General features: G+C 41.5%; 1 protein-coding gene across 1 annotated transcript; it reads right to left on the bottom strand.

Annotated features, from left to right (window-relative positions):
- Positions 1-675: 675 nt before the first annotated feature.
- Positions 676-22397, bottom strand: LOC146178854 (uncharacterized). The gene is made up of 5 exons (XM_084580052.1): positions 22385-22397; positions 20183-20682; positions 17798-17861; positions 13850-13993; positions 676-3271 (listed from the first exon to the last, which is right to left on the bottom strand). The coding sequence occupies exons 1-5, from the start codon at positions 22395-22397 to the stop codon at positions 2685-2687; spliced, it is 1308 nt and encodes a 435-aa protein (XP_084436178.1). The 3' UTR covers positions 676-2684.
- Between the last annotated feature and the right edge of the window lie 282 nt (positions 22398-22679).

The following is a 22679-nucleotide window of genomic DNA, read 5'->3' as shown; positions in this document are numbered from 1 at the left end:
AGATGAAAGAAAAACCTTACACAATATTTTTCTCAGCAGAGGAGGCAGAAGCAAAGGCTTAGCTATCTTGCATATTGGATGTTTAAAAGCTATGGATTAGAGGCATTTTAAATATGGCTCCTGATTAGAAATTAGCTACTGGGGTAAGCTTGTTTTGCTTAATCACACACGAAAATACAATTTCCGGCAACTCTGCCATAGGAACATGAGTTGGAAATAGCAGAAAAATCAAAATCTACACATTCTTGTGAAGAATTCATGGCCAAAGGGCCGCACATCTGTATAGAGAACCCTTTAAGCCGGGGCCGGGCAAACAAGCAATTTTCCGTCTAGCCCGGGTCCATGCAGAGCTCTAGTACATCATGCGAGCGGTTCATTTCGAGAGTAAATACGGCATATCATACATTTGTAAGCGCTGCATTAAAAAAAAAGCAGATTCTTACTCAAAACTATCTGATGTTGAGCAGCGGTTCAAGAAATGATGCTTTTCATACCATGGCATTTTTCATAAAAGAAACGATCAATTGAGGCCAAGGTTATAAAAGCTCCTTTGCATGAAGCTATTTATAAGCATGATCAAAGAAGAACACCCAGTGACCGCACAAATGGATAAAATAATTCCTAAATTTTGTGATTTAGTAGGATGAGAAACAAGTTCTACTACAGTTAGGTACTAATGCAAAAATCCTTTATTACACAGAAAATATTCCCAGAGAACTACAATACTTGAGACATCTCTAGCTACAGGAAAAACTGACAACCCAAAGGCCATGCACACAGTAATGAAGCCACGAACCAAAGAAACAGCTTTGGCTAAAAACAGAGAATGTAGCTTATCAATTAAAAGTTGACTGTGCTTTTATTTTTACAACAGATCTGTAAATTTGATACTACATAGCATCTAGAGTTAATCTAAAGGGAAGAGAAAAAGACTATTTAGGTGACAATAACGTGAAAATATGCCAGCCAGATTTCTTGCACATTTATGCATTAGCGCCATTTAAAGAAATTTAAAAACTTCACTTTCAAACAAATGAAAACAAGCACAAGACAAGAAACAAAAAGTACAATATTTTGTAATGCTAAAAGTTAAGCAGACAGGATAAGCAGGAACGGTATTGTAAAGTCTAAATATAGAAATAATGAACCACAGCAGCTAGACAGAAATAAGAGACTCCCATTTCAAGTGCAACTGCTCAAAGAAACGACAAATTCACAAAATCTAGAATGGCTGTTGGGAGCCAATGAAATAAGGCGACTGGTGTCTCTTCAGAAAAAACCAAGCACCTTTGTAAGAACTTCAAATATATTTGCAATGTAGAAATCGCAACAACTTGTTGCACTTCAGACAAAAGGGCTGACACAATGCAGCAAAATAATATTGTTAATAAAAATCAAACCGTTACACAAGCACATGCGTTCGTGGCTGGCATACTTTGGTGGCACCATTGTTCGAAAACTAATGCTGTTAAAGACAGCACCTCATAGCTTCTGCAAAAGAGACATGAATGTAACTTGCTACAAGAACATGGGCCTTTTCAAAATGACTTTAAGCACCTATCTGAGCAATGATTTTGGTACTAAACTGTGAATTATCGAATGCGAAATGGGATTGTAATATTAAAGTCGCCGACAAGCTGCTCTGCTGAGGCATTCAGGAAGTTAGCCTTAACAATCATAAAGGGTCTGTTGCTGTGAAGAAAGTGGACAGGTCTAACAGGGCCTGTGACTATTTTGGGCACGTGCATCATGTGCTCCCAGTAAGTTCGAAACCAAAAACTCAATATGATACAAGCATTGCGTTGTTTATTACAAAGAACTTTCATGTCTAAGCGAGGCATGGCAGAATATTGAAAAGTTCTCATTGGGAATTCCGCTGACATGATGCCATCATGTTGAAAAGCAAGCGAACTTGCCCGCATCATCCAAGAAAGAGCTCAACCAAGAGGTGAATACCAGTTCAAAGATTGTGTTATTTTCTTCATCTGTCATCAGAATGGCAAATGATGATCACAAACTGGCCCAACTCTTCATGACAGGAAAATTAAGGGATTATGCACGTTGATTTCAAAAACGCTATTGCAGAGTTCATAAAGTTAACATATGCCATTACATGCATTGGCTTAATAATCTACAAATCCTATTAAATAACAATTTGTTCACAGGAAAGGAGAGGTGCACAATCTTACACTTGTTCCGGAACACCTGATATGTGCCATAAAGGAAGGGAGAAAGGTGGGAGTCAAAGCAAAAAGAGACAGAGGGTGTCGTAGTGGCTCTGGAGTAATTTCACCCACCTGGGAATCTAATGCACGCCAACATGGCACACCACACAGACGCCTCTTCATTTCACCTCCATCGAAACGCAGCCAACGGCAGTCGAGATTGAGCCCAGATACTCTGGCATAGTAGTCGGGCACCTTAACTACTGTACCATTGCAGCGGGGCCCAAATACTATTTGGTAATTTCACATAAATGAACAGATTAAGAACAGTTAGATTCGAACCGTTTAGAGTTACGATTTGGTGATTTTAAGAAGCTAAATAAAGTGCACAAAATAAGAATACAGGTTTGAAGAAGTAACTTTGGTAGATTAGTAACATGTAGGTACTTGCTGCAGAGCTCCAAAACCGTCCTGAAACCTTCCCAATTTTTTAAATGCTGCCAAAACATTGCCGTGACTTTATGGAACATTTGGTGAAATCATCAGGTGAACTTTCTGTTCATGGTGCTTCAGCATATCATTGCGTGAAAATGCCATAGCGCAAAAGTGACAAGCAAATGGTTTTTCTTGCGTGTGAGTTCGTGCATGACGATTCAAGTCCCCACTTCTCACAAAGGCCATTGGACAACGGTCGCACTTGTAAGGCCTCTCACCAGTATGGATGCAAAGGTGCACTTTTAAGTGATCGTTTTGAGTAAAAGTCTTGCTGCAATATGTGCACTGGTATGGTCTCTCGCCTGTGTGGGTGCGAAGATGCCGCGTCAACACTGTCTCGTGTGTGAAGGTCTGGTTGCAATGTGTGCACTGGTATGGTCTTTCACCTGTGTGGGTGCGAATGTGACATTCCAGGTGGTGTTTCTGTATGAAGGCTTGGCGGCACTGGCTGCACTGAAATGGGCGTTCTCCAGTGTGTCTCCTCCTGTGGCTCTTAAAGCTTGAGGAGAAAGCAGTGGCATACCCACACTCACGGCACAGGTACCGCCGTTTTCTTCCAGGTGGTTCCTTTCGAGGATGTGAGCTGTTGGCGCTCTCATTTTTCGGTGAGCCTGCACAAAAGAAAAAATAGGTTGACTTAAATATATGATACCAATTAAAGCTGGCCTTTGCTAAACAGCTGCAACATCATTCATAAGGTTCCATTACTAACTTCACTGTCCTTGGCACTGCAACCTGAGTAAGCATGCCTCAAAAGCATAGCATATCAAGTGAAAAAGCACATTAACCCAAGAAGCAAGAGAACAAGATTGGGAAAGAGAATTCCATTTCTCATGGCTACATATGCCGTTAGGAATATTCATCTCGTGCTCAATCAACCTTGCTTGTAACTCCTTAATTTCTGCCTATATGCAATTGTAAAATCCATCAAGCATGAGAGGATACATTATGACATGAGAGCTATTCAGAGGAAGAAAACACAAAGAACAAGTCTTCACAAGGACTGTCTAGTAGCAAGATATGTAACACTATCAAATTACAAAAACACCTGTTATCACTATAAATATGACAGATTAGTACCAAGCCAGCTTGATCTAATTAGAAGTGCTATGAATGTAGCACAAGGCTGTTAATATTACACCATCCAGACTTGGCATGTGTGGATGACTGCACTGCACCACTGACATTACTTATAAATGCACTACAGGAGTCACATAAAGCACAATCTTGATACAGAAAAAAATGGGCCCCCAGATTATTCATTATTAAAACAAAGCTGAATACATGCATCCCGAAAGCTACATTGCTAAGGCATAACCTGTGTCACTTGAATGAACATCTCATTGCAAACCCTTTCTCTTTACAGCACATCAAACCAGCCTTGTGACAATCTATTAAGGCTCTAGCCACAAAACCTTACAGCCAGATATCCTAAGGAATGACAGAATGAAATGGCAGGAATGTATTTACAACTAGAAAGGATACATGAAAATATGCAAGGTTTATATATATGTGCAAAAGTATGTCAACACACATTGTAAATGCAAATTAGATGCAAAATTACAGGCCCAGCAATTTCACAACAGTGTGTGAATGTGCAATGCAGATATGTATTAGGTGATGTAGAGGAAATCTTCAATTAGGTGCACTTCAGCGATGAGGGAAGGTGAGCAGCGATTCCCGGGCCATGAGTGAACCACAGATGGTAAAATGCGGAGACTTCAGAGTTCAACTCTTTTAAAAGAATATGTGAAAATGTAACATCGAACCTGCAAAACAAAAAGAAAAGCACATTCTCAGCCACCAGAAATTTTCAATAATATTGATGCATTTTTTTACTTCGTATCTTTGGTCTCAAACAAATGAAGGTGAGAATGCGACAAACTTGGTCTTCTTGGTGTCACAGCACAATGCAGCAACACAAAATAAGGAGAAACATGAATGCTTGCTCAAGAGTTTGATACAGGGCTTGAACGTGGTTATAAAGATATACCAGGATTACTCCTGTGACTGCAGAAGCCTATAAGAAGCCATATTACTAGCGATGACTTGAAATTTACTTATTACTAGCGATGACTTGAAATTTACTTTGTTTCAACTATAAATGTTTTTCCTTGTGACAATATGCAATGTGAGTACAAGAAACTACAAGGTTGGCGCACTGTTCCGACAGATTGGTATGTACAGCTAAAGAGAAAACAGCAGGTCATCAAGCTTTTGCTACAATACCCAAAAGCAGAACAAGCACTCCGAATAAAACACTCAATTCATTTAGCTTAGCTCCTGCTTGCTATTGAGGAGATACTTTGGCCAGTGCTCACAGGGAGTAGACATAAGCATGACACCACAACACAAGAAAAGTGCTGGAGAACAAAAACAAGAGGGCCAGGCCATCACAATCGCTGGGTACCCAGAAACGCCCCTAACCAAGAAAAGTAGGTGGCTCTAGTGGTACAAACTTCATGATGCAAATGTTAGTATCGAGGTCTAAAAACCGGTTTTAAACCAGGAGAAAATACTATACAAGACAAGCTCCTAGTGTTTTTGAAGTCATTCAAATCTCCAGATACCACAGATTCATTTATGCCAAACAGAGCTCAAACCCAATAACAGAAAAATTACTATATGCCAGCACACCTTAAAACGCAATGAATTTATGATGAAGACCAGATTTCAGAGACACGAAAGCAGGACAAGGAGAACATTCCTGCTAGTGAAATTTTGACCACATTAGTACAAATTGAAAGACCGATTTCCCCAAGCCATTCACCGTAGCGAAAGCCGGCACAGCGAACCTGATGGCACAGGAAAAAGGTGATCTCTGTGCGACTCCACGAACAAATAATCAGAAGCAACTATAGGAATTATTTTTTTGAGAGCGGCAACAGTGCAAATTGTGGGAGCTGGTGAAATGTTGAGCACAGTGGAATCCGAACTTGCCACTGGCGGCATATGGTTGTTTGTGCTATCACTGTCTCGATTGCCTGCAGGCTCAATTACTTATCATTCAACAACACACAGAAAAAAAGATCTACGCTTTACTTGGCATCAGTGGCTATTGCCTGCCTATGTATATGTCTCATTACCAGCACTTATCTTCTCTGCATTTGCTGCCTAACATATATGGGTTGAAACTTGAAATCTGAATAGATCAGTTTTGAAATAAAGCATCATCCAATTCAGTCCTTACTCCGATCGATCATCAGAGTCCCAATTAACAAGGAGCTTACATGAGAAAAAATCCTAATGAAACTGCAGCTATCTTAAAGCTAGATATCCTGAGACACTGCATACATTTTGATTTGTCTAATTCACAAAAGTAGTTTACTAACATCTCATAAACATCTGAAATCATAAGGATAATCAAAAGAACTACTTTATCGGTGAAAGCCTCAACTGCGGACCTACAACTATATTCTCTGAAGTCATACATTTGGCAACTGCAATGCTGATAGATATGATATATAAATGTAAACACACTTGTGCCCAAAGAGCAGTAATCTCCACTGCACCTTTTAAGAGACGCCTACCAACTTTACCGACAATGCCGCAGAAAATGATTTCTCCAGGTTACAAAACCGGAATAAGCAGCCAACGATTGGCACTTTGTGCAAAATGCAGTCCAGTAAACAACACTCACAATTAACAATATGAGCCAGTTGGTAAAACTCTAAAGCTGTATTTATGTTGCTGGACAGTGAGGACAGAGTGAACAGGGTTTTACTCTGAAGTGAAGTTACTATGATAATGCGATCTTGGACACACAAATATACCGATTGTAGTCTTGCATGCCCCCAGTCATTTCGCTCAGTGTGAATGCGAAGTACACCACCTAAGGAGCAACGACCTTCCCGAGATATTTAGAGCTGCTGCCATGGGTACCATGCATTACCACCAGTGTAGATGTTAAAACGCCCCCCCCCCCCCCCCCCCCCCCCCCCCCCCCTCCTCTGCACAAGACCCAAATAGGAATGTAAAACATGACTAATATTGGAACACTCAGTCGCATCACCATTCAAAAATATCATTTAGCCAAATGTTGTGTGTTCCACATTCTAGTGGGCAATAAGAACTGGGCATTTCTGAAAATGGAATCTGTCATCTTTTTTTGTAACTGTTGTAACATATGTAGCCAACTTCATGGCAGGGTATGCAGCTGCAGGGAACAGTACCTGGAAGGCACAATCAGAGCGTCTTGAGTAGGGTAAAAATAAGTTGGAAGGAAAGCGGTTGGAAGGAAAACATTTTAACTAAAAGAAGGTTAGAATGAAAATATGAAAGCTGTGCATAATAACAGACGTTGGTAACACAAAAGATTGCAAAAATGAGGAAAGGTAGTTCCTTAAGCAGAAAGGAATGCTTTTCAATTTACAACTAATCAATTAATTTACTTCAGAATAACGGCCTGGGGGGCGAGTTGGTGCATGATGAAATTGAACGGCAGCGCAACACGGAAACGGACACAGACAAGAAGGTGGCATATTTATACGTCCATCTCAAGCATCAGACTCATCGCCACAGTCCGCTCCAAACCCAACACGTGAACGCCGAGCAGCACCAACAGGAAATCAGACAAGATATTTCTAACCTCAGTAGATAAACTATCAAAAACGGGAAAAAAAATTTTTTTTTTTTTTATAAAAACAGAAGGAAGCCATATCTCATAGCAAATGCAGTGTGGACCGAAAACAGCAGAGTAAGACATGCGAAGCGACCAGCCCGAACCCTAACAAATAAAAAATAAAACGATAAAACAATCGTAGCAAAAGCAGAGTCAAAACCCTAAGCCAGCAACAAAAGATGATCGTAGCAAAAGCAGAGTCAAAACAAATGAAGCAAAAGCAGTCAAAAAAACTAAGCCAACAACAACAAAAGACGATCATAGCAACCAGTGCTTTTTGTTGCTGTTGTTCTAGGTTTGACCGCTGTTGTTTATTTTGTTTTGACTCTGCTTTTGCTACGATCATTTTTAGTTGCTTTTAGGTTCCTGACTGTTTTCGCTCCCCCTTTTTTGACTATGCCTGTTGTTGTTGGTGGTGGGTTTTTTTTTTTACTGCTTTTGCTTCATTTCTTTGACTCTCCTTGAGCTACGAGTCTTGGTGTTGGTTTAGGTTTTTGACTGCTTTTTCTTCCTTTGTTTGACTCGGCTTTTGCTATGATCGTCTTTTGTTGTTGTTGGCTTAGTTTTTTTGACTGCTTTTGCTTCATTTGTTTTGACTCTGCTTTTGCTACGATCATCTTTTGTTACTGGCTTAGGGTTCTGACTACTTTGCTTAACTGTTTTGACTCTGCTTTTGCTACAATTGTTTTATCGTTTTATTTTTTATTTGTTAGGGTTCGGGCTGGTCGCTTCGCATGTCTTACTCTGCTGTTTTCGGTCCACACTGCATTTGCTATGAGATATGGCTTGCCTTCAGTTTAAAAAAAAAAAAAAATAGTTTTTTCCCGTTTTTGATAGTTTATCTACTGAGGTTAGAAATATCTTGTCTGATTTCCTGTTGGTGCTGCTCGGCGTTCATGTGTTGGGTTTGGAGCGGACTGTGGCGATGAGTCTGATGCTTGAGATGGACGTATAAATATGCCACCTTTCTGTTTAATAAATAGTTGGTAGTGAGCGCATGTGGTGTCCCCTTCTTGTCTGTGTCCGTTTCCGTGTTGCGCCGCCGTTCAATTTTAATTAATTTACACTGAGGATGTTATTACTTGATGTTTGTATTGCCTAACTCTGTGTCGGCTTTTAGAATAAGCCAGGCTCAAAGACAACTCAGCTCTGAAGCAGAAAATTTCTGCTAACAAAGTGCAAATACCTACCAAGATGATGATCTGCAAAGAGATTACAATAAAGGGCAATGCTGCATTGTAATTGACCAAAACAGAGACATTTTGAGCCACTGCATAACATTTCATCACATTTGCTCACAAATGGAAATACAAGCAGCAGTATAAATAGCATTTTCTCATGCACCTTGATAGCTTCATTTCATACAGAAGTGAGAAAACCGTGAATCACATCCAACACAAAAGCTTCCGAGAGAACTACAGGATCCATACTGGAGAAATAAGAAAGCTTGAGCGTTGCTGCTGCTCACGTGCTCCTTCTAACAGCTTTCCCTACCAAGGCCTGGGCTCGTGCCGCACAGTGGAAATTCCCTTTCCTTGGTGCATGTTGGTTGCAGTATTCCTGCAAGTGTGGGATTTGACTATACACCGTTACTCTTGATCCGTGGCATTCTGATAGCGACATGAAATTCTCATGCAATTTAAGTCACGTGACCTTGTCACTATAGATACGCTCCCACGCTTCATCCTAGGGATGGCGGTGAACCAGTCGTTATGACCTCTAATTTGCCATGGACACGGGAAAAATGCTAGCCAGGGACACTTAAGATATGTCACATGTGTGCTGCATGGCGTAGTTTGATTGCGTGTTCAGCTGGTGATCAGAGGAGTAGGGGTCATGTTCCCAGTGAAGGACTATTTTTCTTAGATTTTTAAATTAAACGTTGATGGATTTACTAAACAGGCTCTGGATTGAAATATGGACTCTAATAATAATGTGACATTTTAATGCACCTTGACTTTCACATCACTTTGTCACATGATACGCTTATAGCGATGTGATATACTGAATGATCGTTATTGTCATTGTGACACAACTGATGATGACAGTATTGATTAAATGCTGTGTTTATATACTGCACTGCACTACTCTTCTTAACATGACTGGTGACGTCACGTTTTGTGGACACTTCTGGAGCTGACATAGCCTAGAAAGGATTTCATCTTAATAATGTAACAGGCGCAAACTGTCGACTGGAACTCTGCAGGTGAGACATTCATGACTAAACTGCATGGAAGTGACAAAAGCAGTAAAGTGACAATGAATCGGCAATCAGTGACCCATACAATTGTACAGACAAGAGCATAGTGCCATTGAAAAATTGAGCCTGAAAGAAAATCATATCTAGGCATTTTTTCCCTCCTCAACCATTTTTTTCACAGGCATTTAGCACAAATTTCCAGAAAACTGCAGGGAACGAGTGAAGGTTTCAGCACAATATGAATAGGTATGAATACACTAGACTTGGCCTTTAAATATGGAGCTTAAGTGATTACCAAATTTCTTGCGAAATATCTTTTGCTGCTTTCACCTGATGGCCAAAAAATTTAGAGGGTCTCTTAATTAATCATGAAAGCCTACTCTTCCTCTCCTATGATTTGCCTCTCATTATTTGCCTTTTATCATCGTTCATTGCAGTGCTACATATGATTGTGACAGGTTTAAAAGAAAGGAAAGGCAGAGTATCTATCACACTTTCTCCGGCACGTGTGCGTTTGGACGATACACCATCGCTCGTGCCACGTGGCGTCCCTTGGCGCGCGTTCTGGGATTAGAGATGGCAGGAACACTAGACAAGATGAAACTTCTAGTTGGTCACTTCAAATTTGGAGGCTGGTGACATCACTTCTCTGTAGACCAATCAGGTGCGCAGTTCGCGCGGACAGCTTTTGTCGACGACAGCATGAGCCATTCGCTTTAAAAAATCACTTTATCAAAAGTGAACAATGTGGAATCTGCCCGCAACAATTAAATCACTGCTAGCCAGAGACCACTGCTAGCCAGAGACCACACAATTCGAGAAAGCTGCCACATATGGCAGTGTACAGAGTATTGTGCAAAATTAAATAGTGGGTTAATAGTGCCCTGCATTTTACACCCACATCCTAAATAGGTGTAACTTTTTCAGATACGATATAAACGAGCCGCACTGATCTTTCAGCTTAGGCAGCTGAATTCTTCCTTGGGAGCACTGCAATCTTGAGGCGAGCTTTATTTCCCAAGAACAACGCTGTCATGTGTGCCTGTGCTAACAGCCAGATCATGCTTACGATAAGCTGTATGCTTGAATGATTTCACACACGCAGCCACAACAGCCTCTCTTTTGGCAGTAGTAAGCGGCACTGGGAAAGAGGCTCAACCAACCAATAACGTCTGTGCCTTCTGCTTGCACACACCAAGCACTTCTTATTTCTGTGGATGGCAATTTGTGAGGTAGAATGAAAGGGTTTCTAGTCTTCAAGGGCAAGGTAGCTGCAAGTATTAAAGCCAGCTTATGAACTAAGTTTCTTAAGTAGGCACCCTGCGGGACTTCAGCGGGATGCATCAATGAAATGAAAATCAAAACCCAGCAGTGTTTTATGCTGGAATAAAAAAATCCTCCTAATTTGGTGCCGAAAAAGGGCACCTTTTTCCTTTCGACAGCTTGGAAAATTCAGCAATGTATAAAAAAAATTTGTAATATCCTATAGAATGAGTTCCTCCTGTTAAATTTTGCAACTACAATTCTCTCAAAAAGGGAATATGAACTGAAAAAAATATCGGTGCAAAAACCCATTTCGCTGGTGCAACATGTTCAGGGGTGTGATGCACCAACCCCGCCTTCCCTTCTCTTGCATCCACCCTAGAGTCAATGACGCACATTGAACAATTTCACACATACCGACACATCCGCTGGTTTGGCGAATCCCGAAATGTATCGAAACAACGATTCCTGCATACCAGGCACGCCTCGGGGGTCAAACCGTCAGACAACCCAAGGGACATAATTTGTCAACAACGCTGATATGATTGCTGCAATCAGCTAGGCACGCCAAGATGTTCCCATGAAAGCCCTCCCATCCTTGGTGTACCGTATAGCAACCTGTGGTAAAGCAGTTCTGTGAGCACTGCGAGCAGAGGCCACGTATAGTTGCATACGAATGTTAACACCTCTCTCTCCCCCACTTCTGTACTCACTTCATTCGCAACACTCGTAGTAGGCATTAGAAGACATGCTATGCTCGTGCGCTTCCGTGAGCGAGATTCTGCCACGCTCATACATGAGCAGCAGCCTGAATTTTATAGCCAGAGCACATAAGCTGCCAAACTTTAAAATGGTCCGTTTACTTTTGGCTCAAAATTGTTTGGAACTGAACTCGAGCACCAATACTCCTTTTGTAAAGATAGTCTTGACCGCGATACAGCTGAGCTCTATTCCTGCTAACCTTTTCTACCAGTTTCAGCCTTATTCCTTGACACCGACATATTGCTCAACAAGTGTATAACAAAGGACCGCTCCTTTTGGCGCTTCAAGATTACAGGAACTCAGGAGTTCACGGCACAAGCACTCGCGATTGTATTCTCTGTCTTGCCACAAACATGCAAGAACAAAGACAACACTTTCCAACATAGCTGCTTCAACACAGACTGTTAACGTCTCCGAAATCACATACGAAGCAAGTTCTACTTGCTTGAACTCTAAGCAGACCAAGCAGGTGCTTGGTCGTTCCTTGCCTTTATCGATGCGTATTGTGTTGTGGCTGGGGTGAAGTTACAGTGCCCTAGAAGGGGGCAGAGGGCTTACTCGCCAGCCGATGTTATGCGGAGGCTCCGCGAACGTCGAAAATATCAGGTTCCCCAATAGGCGAAGTGGTGGTGTTGGCACCGGCTTAAATGGAACGCGGGAGCGGCGGCACTGCCCAGCTACTGTAGCAGAGCGGGCCGCACATAATAGCTATAGTTGCTGACTTGCATTTGCTGTGGAAGTAGTTGTGTGACTTCTTTTTAATCGGCGTTTTTGTCGCACACAGCATGCAAAGGATGAGTGTGTTTTGCAGTGACTGTTATGCGGCGGGGAGGGGGGAGGGTGCTACGTTTATGTGAAGGATATCTGGGCCGAAACTGTCTTGGTTCGCCAGCTGGCAAATACACGAACCGGCACTAGCCGGCCATGTAGTTTTGTTGAACGTTGCGTATTTCATCATTTCGTTTTGATACCCTCACAAGAAAGTGTAACCTATTTAAAGAAATTGACAATGTTCAGTAAAAATATAGTGTTAATTTATTATGGCAAATTCTTTTCTGAGCGTGAAACTTAGCGCGCATAGTGTTTGTGCCGTAGTTTCGTACAGCGTCATGCCGCCATTGACAGCTTGCCTGTGGCCCCTGGCTCCAGCAGCAGCTTTCTTTTTTGTGTGTGTGTGCGAGTGCACGCAGTATGCTCGGATGCCTTTACCCACCTGTGTGCGCTGGAAGGACAACAATTGCGCAGTTGTGCCAGTTCGTAGTGTGAAAGGATTACCTCCTTGGCGTAATTAACAGTGGTTCACGACGATAACACATGGACAGATGACCCCGACGAAAGCGACCACGTTTGGAAGTGAGTACAGTGATTGAGCTTCGTGAAAATCTGCACAGTGAAGATTGTATGAATATGTATGCACAACAGAGCAGTGATTCTACTGACACATCATTAAGGAGCTCGTTGAATCGAAAACCAAGCGTAGTCGGCGTGATGGCATTCGTGACGTACAATGAGTACCGAACAACGCGTTCCACTCTTGCAATCTTACGAAGTTTAAAACCAACGTCCTTGTTTTTGGCAAACAAAGGCATTGGTTAAACAGGCAGTCTTCACAGGATTGAAGCTTTTCTTTTTAATATGCTTGCCTTTGCAAATAGCGCGCTCTGTTATTTTCATTTTGATTAATGCAAGTTGTGGGGGCACTGCCTATGCTGCAGCGCATTACAGTGAAAACTAACTGCATAACTGCCCCTGTACAATGCGATAATCCCTCAAGCTCTTGAGCTTGGAAGTGGTTGTGCACCACTACAAAAAAGAGCATTTCAGATACGACTGCCTTTTCTATGCTTAAAATTATTGAAGCGCACATTATTATCAGCTTATTTTAATTCAGGTATGGCCTGTATGATACTGCGTTCTGAACTGTTTAGCTTATTTTTTCTGCGCAACATAAAATTAATTCATGTACTGTTTGGATTTGGTTTATAGAGCTGCTTTCCCTAAAAAAGACAAGTAGTTACCTTGTAAGTAATTATTTACCTAGTTTCCTTTTTAGGTCTGGGATAAAGCCAAGGACTGCTGACACCGAGGGCTCATATGTGTAGCTCTCTTAATTCTGTTAATAAATTATTTCACTGTATTCTGTGCAAAGTGTTTTTTTGTGATTGTTTCTGCACCAATTACACATGCGTGTAATCTCATTATGTGGCTTAAAATGATATTAACCATCATGTACAGACCCATCATAGGAGACTAAAAATGAAAACTGCAACTGGAGACAGTCGAAATAAGAAATGTATAATTATTATATGGGACTATAAGTGAAGCAGTTCCAGCTGGAACCACTTGGCAACTGGTTCAAGTTGGGACCAGCTGGCAACTGGTTCCAGTTGGAACCATCTAGCAACTGGTTCCAGCTGGGATTTCTTCCATAATCCAGTTGAACTGGTTCCAGCTGGAACCAGCTGAAAACCAGTTTAATATTTTCACCTGGGAAGCAAACAGAACATTTAAGCTACAACAGCCTCACACATACCTTTCTGCTTAAAGAATGGTTGTGACCCATGTCTGAGGTCTCAGATGCAGTTCTACTCGGTTCTCTTTCTTTTGCCAATTCATCACACTGAGCCAGGCTTTTGATGTGCGTTGTTATTGCTTTCGCGGCACCACCCGGGCATGTGTAGCATGATGTACAGAAACAGCAGTTATTCTTTTTAGTATAGGTAATCTGAATGGCCTTTTCATACAAAATTACTGCTACAATATATTCATTACTGTTTCATCAGACATATAACAATTATACATTACTAACATACCAGACCAGAAAAGTAATTACTGCAAAAAGTAACCAAATTACAGTGCAATTAAATTACTGCCATGTCAGCTCATTGGGAGTGAATGTTAGAGAATCCCATATATATTCCCAACAAACCTGCAGTCCTCCTTGCACATCCCTCATAGAGCTTATGTTTCTTGGGATGCCAAGCCACGGAATTATAAATTTATTTCTCTTACAGGTTTTAGGCTGCTCAGATTAGCCTTAACAGTATGAAGATAACCTCCAGTACTTCATGTACTAGAGCAGGGAAGCATTTAAAATATTTACATTTCCTACTGCTAAAAAACAAACCTACATGGGACCTGTTAATAATTAAGTTATCCTTTTGAAAGGCAAAGAAGTTAAATGTCCTTTGAAAGGTGAAGCACCACTATAGTATATGACAAGCAATCTCCTGAAGCATCCTCAAAAATGATTGTGCTAGAACCCAGACCCGCAAAATACAGCTGCTGGCAACTCTTCTTTTGCAGTTTACGTAGTGCTGAGAGGGCTGGGACAGCTGCACAAATTATGTCCCATTCTGATACGAATGTAAATTCTTTGTGCCATTCTGTGCCAGGAGCATTGAATTGACTGAAATTTCACCAGCTTGCATAAAAAAAGGCCAGGAAATCAGGAGCAGACTTTTTTTTTGCGTGCCATGTAGTGGCTCCCAGAGATATCAGAATATTCAAAACGGTTTGCGATTGCTATTACATTCACACTTAATGTCACATTAGATCAATGTGAATATTCCGAAATTATGGGATGTTTTGTGCGTCTGAATTAACTCGCGGCTGGTAACCGTCGATGCCAAACAGCGGTACCTGGGTGCAGGGCATTTCCCAACTGCCACATGTTAGTTATAACTGGTTCATCTTTAGTGGAATCGACATGAGCGGTAATGCCAATGGTAATGCTGGGTAGGCAGGGAAGCAATGCTTTGAAGATATTGACAGCCAGCATGGCAGCACAAGGGGGTGAAATGGGGTGCAGCATGGCGTTGGACCACAACGCAATTATCGAGAGGCGACGAACCGCAAAGAAGAGGCTCAAATTTTTAATCGCTGTACCTACGAAGCAAGTCTTGCAAACACAGCAGGACAAAGCACATACGCATGCATTTTCCGTTTAAATTTATTCCTACACAATTAGGCTTTTGTAATACCTTAACTGTCAATTCGTTTCTTGTCAATGCGAACTTAGGCTCATCCCATAATTGCTCCCATAATTTAAATTGCTCTCAAAATGACCTTACAATGTCAGCACACAGGCATGAGACCCACCATGAATAGTGTTTTTTTTCCAAATGCATTAAATGCCATGTTTTTAGAAGTACCTAAATATTGACAATTATGCCTCCATAAAGTCTAATTTGTCCTCTCAACTGCGGCGAGCTGGCGGGCTTTTCGGCGTCTTCCTTGTCAGCGCAGTCGGGCAGTGAGTGCGGTTTTGTTCTTGACGTTTACGGTTTTCAATTCGTGGGTAGCGAGCAAATTTGTGATGTATGTCTGTGTTAATGATCTGACAATGAAATCAATGAGAGATATGTCATTCAGCAGTGAAAGCTAGGACACTTAGGACTTAGTGCGTAATCTGTCAATTACTTATCTCTGGGCAGGACTGCCACCTTCCTGTGAAAGCAATATGGAGACGGTGCAAAGCTTGTGTGTTTCATCAGAATACGTCCTGTGTCGTCTTCTCTCGAGCGTGTGCCTTCCTGCGCGCTTTTACCTTTCGTCAAGTTGCAATGCACCATCTACTCATCTTCAAGTTTTGTTAATCAGAAAATACATTGATAAACAGAGAAGGAAAATAGCTTTGGAAGGAATGAAATTCATTCGAGCAAAGTAGGAAACTTATACAATTTTTTTTCTATCAAGAACATGTGACAGCACTACTTGTAGGCAATGGCCTACACTGTCGTGTCAGTCAAGGTGTCCGTAGGTAGCAATGCGACAAGTCTGTCCCAGATGACCATGGTGGATTGTCGGAGGCTAAACAGAATAAATACTGTGCCCCAAATCAGGCAGTGCCACTTGTGACAGGGTGGCCCATGGCTGCAAACCAGTAATGCAAATAGCAATGCCACTCAATTCAGTGGAATGTGCACCTAAGAATTAAGCTGTAAAGCCTTTTACTTTAGCTATAAAGCCAGAATTTTTTATTTTGAACAGCATTGGAGCCCTCTCCTGTGAGGTCCCTCTCGTTTGCCTCCACTGCCACTGCTGTCCCAACCATAAGAAATGCCAAAGAAAAACAGATAAAGGATGAGTCCTACAGTCACTGTGCAAAAAAGAGCAAGGCAACTGAAGGAAGAAATCCTCAACTGAAAGAGAAGTAATTAATGCCTGCCCCCAGTTACTGTTGCCTATGAACTACTGCATGCAAACCAATGAAGTGGCAAGAACACACGGCCCCACCTGCGCAATTTTAAAAACAGCTCGGCCAAGAAATGCGTTCCAGCCTTACTCTAGCAGTGGCCACCCTCCACGAGCTTTCCACAGCATCTCGATTCCGATAGTAGCAAATTAATGTGCTCTTGCCATAATGCCCAAGTCACTAAGCCACCCGTTACCTCTAAACTCCTTAATCCTAAACGGGGGGGAGGGAATTCCAATTCCTCCATTCTACCCCCTGCCAGCTGTGACAGGTGGCACTGTACTCTGCTGCTACATGCCACAGCTCGCAGGTAGTGGGCTGCAATGCCTACAATGCACAACCCCGAAATGAGTGTGTAAAGGCTGTTGCCAGCAATGTCCATTACTTACAGTTTCAGATAAATGTTTACATCTCAAATATATTCTCATGACCCAAAGGAAATGCCGTGTACACTGATGTAATGAACCTACATTTTGTCCAGAAAAATTGTAGTTTGGGGGCAACAGATTTCAGTAAGTGGAGGAAACAAAGTATCTTTTTAGCAAGAGTCGTTCGTCCTTACATCCATCAATCAATCACAAAAGCATGAAGTCAGCCACGATCGTGACACTAGCTTTTAGCCTTATTTGCTTCAAACAGAGTTTGCTGCTTTCACGTGTTCCGAAGACTGTGTGGCAGGGGATAAAGCTCGCCTGAAAAGCGTGATGAAGCAGACATACTGAAAGCCAGGCTTATGCAAATGGACGAGCCAAGTAAGCTGCCACCGCACTCTGGTCAAGGGCGCTCTCTGTTGTGTTCATACCTTCAGCACCCAGGAGCAAACGTCCAATGATAAACGCCAAGTTGTTATTGTTCTGCAGCATATTGCTGTGCTGCAAAGAAATGCGCTTTAGGCTACAATGATGTTGGTGCACAACGGCGGGACACAATAACGACTAAACCAGTTTTTCAAATTCTCACCGGCAAACACAGGGGGTGGGTTCATCATAGATCACTGCATGGGCCAGACTGTCTGGCCCCGGCCCGTTTGAAGTCCATCCCAACTTGACTCATAGTTCCAAGCCCAGCCCGGACCCTGCCTGGCCTACGCGCACATGGATCAGTCCCAGACTGCGGCCGCCCTTCCATGAACAGGCCCTCCACAGGCTTGACAAAGGTCTGCGCAGACGCCTTAAAAAGGTACTGCTTAACAGTACTTAAGAATTAATCAAGATGAGAGCAAAGCCTTACAAATTATGTTTTTCAGCAAAGGAGGGCAGTTATGATTTCGGCAGAAGCAAAGGGTTAGTCAAGAAAGCTATCTTGCACAATGCATGCTTAAAAGCTAAAGGCATTTTAAATATGGCACTTCATTAGAAATTATCGACTGGGATAACTGTTCCGCTTATTCCCACATAAAAATACTGTTTCCAGCAACTCTGCCATAGGAACATGAGCGGGTAAGCACATAAAAGGAAATCTACACATTCTTGTGAAAAATGCATGGCGAAAGTGCCGCACATCTGTATGGAGAAGAAGGCCATTCACACAGTAGTGAAGCCATGAACCAAACAAGCAGCTTTGGCTAAAAACAGAGAATGTAGCCTATCAATTAAAAATCGATTGTGCTAATACTTTTACAAATACAGCTGTATATTTATTATTACATAGCATCTAGGGTCAGTCTAAATAGAAAGAAAAAAGACTCTTTAGGTGACAACAATGTGAAAATAGGCCAGCCAGATGTTTTGCACATTTATGCATTAGTGCCCATTAATGACTTTTAAAAGCTTCACTTTCAAACAAACAAAAACAAGCACCAGATAATGCAAGAAGCAAAAAAAAGCACAATCTTTTGTTAATGCTAAAGGTCAAGCAGACAGGGTATGCGGGAACGGTATTGTAAAGTCTAAATATAGAAATAATGGACCACAGCAGCTAGACAGAAATAAGAGACTCCCATTTCAAGTGCAACTGCTTACAGAAACGACAAAATCACAAAATCCAAAGAGACTGTAGGGAGCCAATGAAATAAGGCGACTGGTGTCTCTTTAGGAAAAAGCAAGCCCTTTTGGTAAGAACTTCAAAAATATTTGCAACATAGAAATCACAACAACTTGTTGCACTTCAGACGAAAGGGCTGAGACAATGAAGCAAAACGAAATTATTAATAAAAATCAAACCGTTACCCAAGCACATACATGGCTGACATACTTTGGTGGCACCACTGCTCATGAGCAGAAAACTAATGCTGATAAAAGGTAGCACCTCATAGCTTTTGCTAAAGAGACCTGAATATAACTTATTACAAGAACACGGGCCTTTTCAAAATAACTTTAAGCACCTATTTAAGAAAAATATCTGAGGGATGATTTTGACACTAAACTGTGAACTATAGAATGAGGAATGGCATCATAATATTAAAGTAGCCGACAAGCTGCTCTGCCGAGACATTCAGGAAGGTAGCCTTAAGAATCATAGATGGTCTGTTGGTATGAAGAAAGTGGGCAGGTCTAACAGGATTTGTGACTATTTTGGGAACCTGCATAATGTGCTCACTGTAAGTTCGAAACCAAAAACACAATAAGATACAAGCATTGCGTTGTTTATTACAAAGAACTTTCATGTCTAAGCAAGGCATGGCAGAATGATATGAAAAAAGTTCTCATTGGGAATTCAGCTGACATGATGCCTTCATGTTGAAAAGCAAGTGAACTTATCCACATCATCCAAAAAAGAGCTCAACCACGACAAGCACAGGGAAAGTGAAAACCAGTTGAAAGATTTGTGTTATGGTATTTCCTTTTCTGTCTTCAGAATGGTGAATGATGATTACAAACTTACCCAACTCTTCACGACCGGAAAATTAAGGGATTATGTGTGTTGATTTAAAAAACGCTTTTGCAGAGTTCATAAAGTTAATATATGCCATTACATGCATTGGCTTCAAAAGCTGCAAATACTATTAAAAAATAAATAATTGGCTCACAAGAAAGGAGACACAGTATCTCACACTTGTTCTGGAACACCTGAAACATGCCATAAAGGAAGGGAGGAAGGTGGGAGTGAAAGCAGAAGGAGAGGCTATGGAGTAATTTCGCCCATCTGGGAATCTAACGCACACCAACAGCGCAACAGCACACTGACAACTCTTCATTTCGCCTCTATCGAAACGCAGCCGCCGGCGGTGGGGATCGAACCCAGGTACTCTAGTTTAGCATAGTTGGGCACCTTAACGACCCTAAACTACCACGGCAGGGCCCAAATACTATTTGATATTTTCACATAAGCGAACAGTTTGGGAGCAGTTAGATTTGAGCAGTTTAAAGTTACGATTTAGTGATTTTAGGAAGCCACATCATGGGCACTAGATACTAATGCAGGTTTCAAGAAGTCACTTTGGTAGATTAGGAACATGTAGGTACTTGCTGCAGTGCTCCAAAACTGTCCTGATACCCTCCCCGTTCTTTAAATGCTGCCAAAACATTGCCGTAACTTTATGGAACATGTGGTGAAATCATCAGGTGAACTTTCTCTTCATGGTGCTTCAGCACATCATTGCGTGGAAATGCCATAGCGCAAAATTGACATGCAAATGGCTTTTCTTGCTTGTGAGTTCGTGCATGACGATTCAAGTCCCCACTTCTCACAAAGGCCATTGGACAAAGGTCGCACCTGAAAGGCCTCTCACCAGTATGGATGCAAAGGTGCGCTTTTAAGTGAATGCTTTGAGTAAAAGTCTGGTTGCAATGTATGCACTGGTATGGTCTTTCACCTGTGTGGGTGCGAATGTGACATTTCAGATGGTGTTTCTGTGTGAAGGCTTGGCGGCACTGGCTGCACTGAAATGGGCGTTCTCCAGTGTGTGTCCTCCTGTGGCTCTTGAAGCTGTAGGAGAAAGCAGTGGCATACCCACACTCACGGCACAGGTACCGCCGTTTTCTTCCAGGTGGTTCCTCTTGAGGATGTGAGCTGTTGGCGCTCTCATTTTTCGGTGAGCCTGCACAAAAGAAAAAAATAGGTTAACCTAAAAATATGATATCAATTAAAGCTGGCCTTTGCTAAACAGCTGCAACATCATTCATAAGGTTCCATTACTAACTTCACTGTCCTTGGCACTGCAACCTGAGTAAGCACGCCTCAAAAGCATAGCATATCAAGTGAACATGCACATTAACCCAAGAAGCAAGGGAAGAAGATTGGGAAAGGGAACTCCATTTCTCAAAGCTACAGATGCTGTTAAGAATACTCATCTCGTGCTCAAACAACCTTGCTTTTAACTCCTTAATTTCTGAATATGTGCAATTGTAAAATCCACCAAGCATGAGAATATACATTATGACATGAGAACTATTCAGATGAAGAAAATACAAAGCTTTTAGAACAGGTTTTCACAAGGACTGTCTAGCAGCAAGATATGTAACACCGTCAAATTACAAAAACACTTGTTATCACTATAAATATGACAGATTAGTACCAAGCCAGCTTGATCTAATTAGCAGTGCTATGAATGTAGCACTTTTCAAGTCCTGTATATACTGCACAAGGCCGTTAATATTACACCAACCAGACTTGGCATGTGTGGATGACTGCACTGCACCACTGACATCACTTATAATGCACTACAGGAGTCACATAAAGCACAATCTTGATACAGAAAAAAATGGGCCCCCAGATCATTCATTATCAAAACAAAGCTGAATATATGCATCCCGAAAGCTATATTGGTAAGGCATAACCTGTGTCACTTGAATGAACATCTCATTGCAAACCCTCTCTCTTTACAGCATATCAAACCAGCTTTGTGACAATCTATTGAGGCCCTAGCCACAAAACCTTACAGCTAGATATCCTAAGGAGAATGAAATGGCAGGAATGTATTTACAACTGGAAAGGATACATGGAAATATGCAACGTTTATATATATGTGCAAAAGCATGTCAACACACACTGTAAATGGAAATTAGATGCAAAATCACAGGCCCAGCAATTTCACAACAGTGTGTGAATGTGCAATGCAGATATTAGGTGATGCAGAGGAAATCTTCCATTAGGTGGACTTCAGTGATGAGGGAAGGTGAGCAGCAATTTCCGGGCCATGAGTAAACCACAGATGGTAAAATGCGGAGACTTCAGACTTCAACTCTTTTAAAAGAATACGTGAAAATGTAACATCGAACCTGCAAAACAAAAAGAAAAGCACATTCTCAGCCACCAGAAATTTTCAATAATATTGATTCATTTTTTTACTTCGTATCTTTGGTCTCAAACAAATGAAGGTGAGAATGCGACAAACTTGGTCTTTTTGGTGTCACAGCACAATGCAGCAACAAAAAATAAGGAGAAACATGAATGCTTGCTCAAGAGTTTGATACAGGGCTTGAACGCGGTTATAAAGATATATCTGGATTATTCCTGAGACTGCAGAAGCCTATAAGAAGCCATATTACTTGCAATGACTTGAAATTTACTGTTTCCACTACAAATGTTTTTCCTTGTGACAATATGCAATGTGAATACAAGAAACTACAAGGTTGGCACACTGTTCCGACAGATTGGTATGTACAGCTAAAGAGAAAACAGCAGGTCATCAAGCTTTTGCTACAATACCCAAAAGCAGAACAAGCACTCCGAATAAAACACTCAATTCATTTAGCTTAGCTCCTACTTGCAATTGAGGAGATACTTTGGCCAGTGCTCACAGGGAGTAGACATAAGCGTAACACCAGAAAACAAGAAAAGTGTTGTAGAATAAAAACGAGAGGGCCATCATAGCTCGGAACCGAGAAACGCACCCCAACAAAGAAAAGTAGGTGGCTCTAGTGGTACAAACTTCATGATGCAAACGTTAGTATCGAGGTCTAAAAACCGGTTTTAAACCAAGAGAAAATACTATACAAGACAAGCTCCTATTGTTCTTAAATTAATTTCAATCTCTAGATATCCACAGATTCACTTATGCCAAACAGAGCTCGAACCCAATAACAGAAAAATTAC

Source organism: Amblyomma maculatum, chromosome 9 (genome assembly GCF_055883805.1).
Source record: "Amblyomma maculatum isolate TAMU_Amacu chromosome 9, ASM5588380v1, whole genome shotgun sequence".
Classification (NCBI taxonomy): Eukaryota; Metazoa; Arthropoda; class Arachnida; order Ixodida; family Ixodidae; genus Amblyomma; species Amblyomma maculatum.
The sequence above is the reverse complement of the archived record's forward strand: the minus strand, read 5'-3'. Positions and strand labels throughout refer to the sequence as shown.